The sequence below is a fragment of the Podarcis tiliguerta genome, assembly GCF_965153285.1.
Source record: "Podarcis tiliguerta genome assembly, chromosome: 4".
Lineage (NCBI taxonomy): Eukaryota > Metazoa > Chordata > Lepidosauria > Squamata > Lacertidae > Podarcis > Podarcis tiliguerta.
The window spans coordinates 77,187,972-77,195,871 of record NC_139537.1 but is presented as its reverse complement, the minus strand read 5'-3'; the positions used below and the strand labels follow the sequence as shown (position 1 = coordinate 77,195,871).

Here is a 7,900-nt window from a genome sequence, read left to right as displayed (position 1 = left end):
TTACTGTGATATTGTACACAGGTACACTCAAGCTAAGTAGCAATTAGGCATCTGTGTGCAATTATGTTGGGCAATGAAGTGAAAGTCTCAATGACAGATCTAGACTGTCACTCACTGGGCCCAGTTTCGTAACTGTGCAAACAGGGACACAATAATCTGCATGCTTAGTGTGGAAAATGGATGCAAAGAAAATATTGTCCTTTAATTAAAGTAGAAAATAAATAAAAGGCAACATAGTAAACATAAATACAGTGGTACCTCGGGTTACAGATGCTTCAGGTTACAGACTCTGCTAACCCAGAAATAGTACCTTGGCTTAAGAACTTTGCTTCAGGATGAGAACAGAAATTGCGGTGCGGTGGCAGCGGGAGGCCCCATTAGTTAAAGTGGTACCTTAGGTTAAGAACGAATTAAGTTTTTAACCAGAGGTACCACTGTAAATGTTAACAGAGCACAAGTTCCTGGGAAGGGTAACTGTCTTAGTCTGTTTTAGCAAAACCAACAATGTTTTGGAACATGTTAAAAACTAACAAATTTGAGTATGGCATAAACATTTGTGGACTACAGTCCACATGGGGAGTGTAAACTTGAACAGGCAAGCATGCACTATATACATCTGAAGGGAGGGGGAATTTAGAAGAATTTAGAGAGAAATCTAATGCAAAAGATGATTACCTGAAAGCAAAATAGTTACAGTGACTAGTTAATAAGGCAGCACCAGCATCTGAAAGGCCTAGTCGCAGATATCGTATTCAGTGGATTTTGTATTTTTCCTCCCACACCCTCTCTGGTAAAACAGGTGTTGAACTCAAGTTGGTGAGTGAAATTCAAAAAGGGAATTGTTTTATAAATTATATTTATAGATAGAAAATTATATTGCAGTCTGTCAATGCTGAAGGAGATGTCACACATTATATTTTGCATTTTTTTTCACTTTAAAAATGGTGCCTAGGTTGACCTGGACTTCTAGTCATCATGTACGGGCTTTTATCAGTGCTTGGCGAAAGAATGTTGCTAAAATTAATGTTCCTAGGCAAGCTAATCAGGGGAACTAGGCTTTGTGCAATATAATCTGCTATATACCAGTACATGGCATTTTATTCTTTCAGTACCTATAAGCAGAACCCACTCCACCAGCTCAGCTGGAATAAACCGGAATTTGGCTCCTTTCATCCCTGAACTTTTCTCCTCCTATATGGTCAGTATAAGAACTGCTATGTGTAATTAGGAAGCGCCATCTGAGTTTGCTTATTTTCCTCTTCCCCATCCTTGTTGTTCTTGTTGTGTCTACTGCATTTGTAAACCTGCAGGCAGGGATTCTCCCCCCCCCCCATCTTTATATAGCACTTAGTAAATTGTACGTACTTTATAGATAATGATAATAATGATGGCAACATTTGGCACTACAGCAGACTTATTTCAGGCAACAGCACAACTAATTTAACTTCAGTAGGCTGGTAATCCCTATTTCCAAAGATTAACCGGCATTTCAAAGTCAAATGGTGTCAGCAAAGGAACAGAAGATAGACAGACAGAATCTTTTATATCAATGCCTCAGTGGTTATGGGCCACAAGTAGTTCAAATAGTTAAAATTGGTGCAACTATGCTGTAACAGAATATGTGCCACTTCATCCAAAGCAATTTCCAGCAACATAGCATTGCACATTATATAAAAATATGAACACGGGGGGGGGGGGGGGAATGCACAAAGCCAATTCCCTGCTTCTTTTAAAAAAGATTAACAAACCCTACATAAAACTATTATCTCTTACTCCTTATCATATGCATCTCTCTACTTTTTCACATTCTCTCTCAGGATCGTGTTATATGCCATGTTTTTATGTGCCTATTAAAACCATTTGACAGGTACACATAAAAATCAGAGTATGCACACACACACACAAAATAACAATACCATCCATGTCTGAAAGACATGACACGAAAGGAAAAAGGGAGGGAAAAAGCAAGCTCAGGCACCAGTTCTTAAATTAATGTAATTTGTTGCAGTGGACATCTTGAATGAACAGTTGAAGGAGAAGAGTGCCTCTATTAAAGATTTTAGCATTAGATACACCAGTTTTTAATTGTGTGTGTGTGTGTGGGGGACCTTGTCACCTTCTAATAACCTTTTGGTATTAAGCAGGTTTGGCAATCTTTGGTCTTCCCTTCTTCCCTGGCCATTGACCATGCTTTCAGGGGCTGATGGGAGTTGTAGTCCAGCAACATCTGGAGTCAGTGGTTCCCCACATCTGGCACAAAGATAGGTGAAGGGGCCTGGGTTGCCATAGCTTCACATTCCCCCCAGTTCTTGCCAAACTTGTGTCTTGCTAAAAGCATTGCTGGCAGGATGCCAAAATGCAACAGAAAAAGGGTGGTGGGGAAAGAAAGAATATAGCTTCTCATAATAGCATAGGAAAGAACTTGTGAAAAGTGTATGGTACAATCTAATTTATCCAACAGCTATGACTAATCAGCAGGTGAAGCAAATAGAAATGTGGACATCTTGGGTTAATTGTCACAGAAGCTAAATGCAAAGAAAAAACATATTCTGATTTCAAAATAGCTAATCAAGGTCTTTACTAGAAGGGTTTCCCCCCTGAACTCCGCCACACATATAAAAGGAGTGCCTCATTTGAATAAAGGGAAATGTCCACATTTTTATTAATTTTAACCAGCCATTTGCTTTTCTAATGTATTTTTTAGCCTTGAACAATATGATCCAAATGCTGTTAGGTGAGAGAGATTATTTGTGGCAGATTTAAGAATCTGCGACCTATATTAAAAATATGCAATGAGGATTTTTTAGTCTCTCCCGCTTTTTTTTTTGAGCCATCGCATCCTATTTTCAATAACTTCTATTCCTAGATCTGTGACCCAGATAAATATTCCTTTTGGCTGTTAAGAGTCTGCACTCCCTTGTCACCAAGAAAAGAAAAAATCCCTCCCTTTTAATTCATTGCACCATAAAACCGTTAACGTAGCCCTGCTATTTTGATTTGATGATCTCATCCTTTGGTGTGAACAAACCGACCCTCCGCCGGGGGGCGCGCAACGCTGCGACTCTTCATTCAAACGCCCGAAAGGGCAGCGCGTTGCTCTTCTAATTCGGTATTTTACAGACATCCGAAGCTGTTCGGATCCGGAGAAGTGCAAAGCCCCGCCCCTCCATCAGTGTCAGAACGGCATCTCCCCCCAACCCAGCCCGGAAGCTGCCCGGCTTAGGTCTCCTCACCTGCCCTCCCTGTCGTTGCGCACCTTGGCACGCATTTGTAGCGCGCGCGCGTAAAAGAAGGCTCGGCAGCTGCAGTAGCATTTTCTCCTCCCCCGGTTGCTGGCTTGTCCTCTTCTTTGTCAAGTGATTCAGTTTTTTAAAGCCTAATCTGAGAGATCCTGTTGCAACCGTTTTTGACTACACATTTAAAGGAGGAGCTCTGGTAATAACCACTTTCCTGGGAGTAAGTCCCTAGGATTTTCAACTGGTTTTTTTTTTTTTAAAAAAGCAGCCTTTCGCATACAGGAGACGGTATTTCTCCCAGGGAGTTTAGAATTATGATCCAGATATTGCTCTTCAGAATAATCATTTAAGCCTGCAATTTTATCTACATCTATTGTGTGCGTGGTACGCATAGGGGCACAAAAGCCAAAAAGACAGGGATCCCATGTCCCAGAGCACTCGCGTGCAATCATGCGCGCGTGTGAATGCTTTTCTTACCCGTGCAGGTTTCACGCTGGATCGAACGTCTGCATTTGCAACAGGGACAGGCTTTGGAGCGCCGTCTAAAAAAATAATAATCTGCAAGCGGTTTGCCTACAAAATTTCTAACGGGAAGCGGAGCGCGTGTATGTGCGCGCGCGCGCCACCCATGTGCCTTTCATGCAAAACGCCCAGGCGCGGAGGGGTGCTGAATTTGTGCAAGGTCTGTTTGCCGAGAGGGGGCCCGTCTCTTCTTCTCCCCCTCCTCCCGCTTCAATGATGTCATGGAGAGGCAGCAGGCGAAGGAGGGAGGGGGGGAGGCAGAGAGGAAAAAGGAGGAGACACTGCAGGTTCATGTGTATATAATGAAAAGGCATTTGACAATCTGCCAAAACGCACGGGAGGGAGAAACTGGACCTACTGGATTTCGTAAAGCGAATCGTCATCATCTGCAACTACATGGGGAAGGAGGAGGGGGGAGCAGTGGCGGCGGCAGAAGCAGCGATTCCAGACTCGGCAGCCTCCATGTGAAACCACAAGCAAAAATAAAGCGGGGAAGAAGGGGGAGGGTGGGGTGGTTGGGGGAAAAATAAGGGAGGAGGAGATCACTGATATTTTTTTAAAAAATAAAATCCATCAGATCCAGTCCTCCTTCGTCGCAATTGCTTTCTCGCGCTGGCTCTTCGCTGGGATTAAAAACCGCCTCTTGGCAAGAGCAGCAGCCATGAATTCAGCTGAGCAAACCGTTACATGGCTGATTACTCTGGGGGTGCTGGAATCGCCCAAAAAGAGCATCTCGGATCCGGAGGGATTTTTGCAGGCGTCCCTGAAAGACGGGGTGGTGCTGTGCAGGCTGCTGGATCGCCTGCTGCCGGGGACCATCGATAAAGTAAGTGGCATTTATGTCCCTCTATTTCCCCTTTAAGCCTCCTCTTCTCCCTCCACCGCCCTCCTTCCCTCCCCCCCCACCACACGGGTAAGGCAAGCGGATTTTATACTTGGATTTCACCACCAGAGTGCTCGCACAGCGCATGCAGCACACCATGCTGCCCTTTCCTTGCGTGTGCACAGCGGATCTGATAACCCACGAGTGCAGCAGACAAATAAAAATGCCCGGGCTGGGTGCTGAATAATGCAGCGGCCCCGGCTGCTTTTCCGATCCTCTTTGGCACAGGGCGCAACAGTCACCCAGGTAGCCAGAGGCTCCGCCGCCCTTGCCAGATAAAAGAGGCGCGCGCATGGGCGCAACCCGAAGAGGCTCCTTCCATCTCAGTCGATCTGGACATGCAAGGAAGTGAGCCGATCGCATCTAAGCGCTTTTCCTTTGTCCAAGGAGTCTCCCCACCCTCGCAAACGCAGGAAACGTGCGGCCTTTTCCTGGGGAATGCAGTTGCCTTCCTTCAGCCGACGGCGCGGACATCCCATCTAGCAAGCGAAAGGCGCCATTGTCAAAGAGGAAGGGGGTGGGAAATGGGTGGGGAGTGGGGTAAATATAGGAGCAGAGTTTGGAGCAGGGCTAAGCTGCTGTACTTTTCGATTTCCTCTTAAAGGGGCAGGAATCGTCGAACGTTTGCAGATCTTGCCCGAACGAAAATTAAGGGTAAAACGTTTCAAATCTTCCTGCAAGACCCACAGTGATTTACCATGGGAAGAATAAAACGTTTTTCAAAAAATCAGATAATGTATAAGAGAAAATCTGTTTTCCTTTTTATTTATTTAAGACATTAGCAATCTAAACTAAAAGCGTGCTTCTCCTTTTTTGCACAAGCCCTGTTACTCATTGTTCTTACTGAGAAGTAATATTACTATAGCAGCTGTGGTCTGATAGGCATGCAGGCAGAAGGTTACAGCTGAAATTAACAATCCGCTCTGGAATTTATGGATTGGTGCAGTTTATAATTTTGCATGGGTGCTAAGGATCTGCTGAGGCCTTCACAGATCCAAAGGCCCATTTTGGGCCTGTTGGATGGGAGAATGGGTGTGACAGAAAGGACACACTCTCAGGCTACAGTCTTGCAATGGAACATAAAAAATTCACAAAATATGACTGATTAGAGAGATAGAAAGAAGATAGACAATCTTGCATGAAGTCCTGCATTAGACTTACAGTTCTAGCATGGGTGAGGTGCCGATCACATAATTCAAACTACTATAGCACTACTGTTGCTATTACTTAAAAATTCCCCTTACACTAAGAGATATCTCTGCTTGCTCACATTGCAGTATGCTGACCTAGTTTTCGAAGGAGCGCTGGTGATTTATTGTGAGTGTTATTTTGAAGTCTTAAGTTTAGTGTCTTACTGCTTGACCCTCGATAGATGAAACAGCATTTTAGCTGAAAACGAAGCACCTTAAAATTTTCTGTTGTGTGTTAAAAAAAATTGAATATGGTACTTGTCTTTTTCAAACATTGATTCCAAGCCAGAGAAAGCCACCCCCACCCCCACCCCTACCCCCGGCGTATTTTACAGGCAAAAAAAGGCCAGCTGCTTTATTTCAAGGTCTATAAACAATGTATTCAGATTGGCTTATTGTATTTTCTTATCTGGGTATAGTTTTGACTGTAGACTTTTCCAAACTTGGGAAAATCAGTGCCTGTTTGCTGATCCCACTCCACCCTTGTAAATTAATGTGAACTTTGACCTACATATTGGCTAAGTTTCGTGTTCATACTAGTTGTCTATGTGTGGGTAGAGGGAGAAAGGGAAAGTTCAGCTTTTTCGCTGGTTATAGATACATCATCATAATGCACGAACCTGTGTGAACGCAACAAGAAAAACAATATTGCTCTGGCTGTAGTATTTTTGCCTTAAGTTCTGGCACTATTCTACTTAGGTTTGTGCATTCAGAATATTATTTGTACAGTGGTGGCCTCTAGAGGGTGTAGTGGTTGTTAGCGTTGGAGCTGCGACTCCCAGCTGCATTTGCAGAGCATGTGGAATTTGAATTCCCACCTTCCTTTCTTCTAACCTTGGAGAAATTGGCAGCCCAGGGCTTGCTACTGGGTAATCCAAAACTATAGCTTTAAGCAAATCTTGTCCGGTGGGCAGTGTGACTTAGACCAAGTTGGCAGAATCACCTTTGATTTTTTTATATATATATTTTGGTATTAGAACCTTGCAAGATCCATCAAGTGGAGCCCAGGTGCAAAAGACATACACTTAGAATGAAATAATTTTGACCCCAAGAAATGGCTGAGTATTGGAACTCCCCTTCCACACACAAAAAACCCACTCCTCATTGCCCCTTCTCCCTGAGCAGTCTTAGCAGTATAATTTGGGGGTGACAAGTACTCTTGTGTACTTTTTAAAGGAAGCCAGCTTTCCTTGCTCATCTGCTTCAAATTACCTAGAGATCTACCAGCAGATTCCAGTCTCCCTTTCACCCACTTCTAGGCTTAAAACACAGCAATGTTGTTTTCTCCATGCTGCGTATCAAGTTGCATTTGCACATTGCTGCGAATTGCCCATTGCTGCGAACATTGGGGCGGAGACAGGGGTGTCTTCACCCGATGCGTGCGAACCTGTTTGATTTCTCCAGCCTTGCAACCTATTGAGGAAGCTGTCGTCTGCGCATGTACAGTGGCTGTTACGCGTACACACCTCATCTTAACAGCAAGGTGAATGAGGCTGTTATGTACTGAGTTGAATAGGATCCAAAAAGCAGCAGTCTGATTGGTCCTAGAACAATAGGATTCAGAATGCAGCAGTCTGATTCGTCCTAGAACAATGCAGCAGTATGATTGGTCCGTAGGAGCCACCCAATCAAGCTCCAGGTGGAAGTGAATCCGCAACCTTATTGGCCCATGGGAGAATCCCGGAATTAGCCAATCACGTGCGGCCCATTGTGTAAATAATGTATATAAAGCAGATATTTTGGGGGAACTTTCATTCCTCACTACTATGAGCTGAATAAAGAGCATGAAATCCACACTCGACTCCGAGTATATTTCAGAGGCTTAAGTTTTCCTTTCGGATTGACAGAAAACGCATCAAACAACAAGGCCTCTCAAGGAATTACAGGATAGCTCTGCACTGAGGTGCAACGTCTTCTGTGTGTTCATGGATTCAAAAGCCAACCGTGGTAGCGCAGCCCTGGTTCAACCCCGGCACCACCATTCCTTTTAAATTTGCAGGGTGAAGGGATGCGGAGAGGACAAGGTGGGCCAGAGTGTGGAATGTGCTGTTTGCTTGCATTTGCAGCCA

General features: G+C 44.2%; 1 protein-coding gene across 6 annotated transcripts in view; it reads left to right on the top strand.

Annotated features, from left to right (window-relative positions):
• Window positions 1-3,910: 3,910 nt before the first annotated feature.
• Window positions 3,911-7,900, top strand: part of ARHGEF7 (Rho guanine nucleotide exchange factor 7) — an 88,457-nt gene continuing 84,467 nt past the window's right edge. For 2 of the 6 annotated variants that reach the window (XM_083437751.1, XM_083437750.1), the window contains exon 1: window positions 3,994-4,584. In XM_083437751.1, the coding sequence (XP_083293877.1) occupies window positions 4,420-4,584 (165 nt within the window). In that variant the 5' untranslated portion in view covers window positions 3,994-4,419. Of the gene's footprint in view, window positions 4,585-7,900 lie in introns of all 6 variants that reach the window. The other 4 variants (XM_083437753.1, XM_083437752.1, XM_083437749.1 and 1 more) reach the window with 3 other exon arrangements.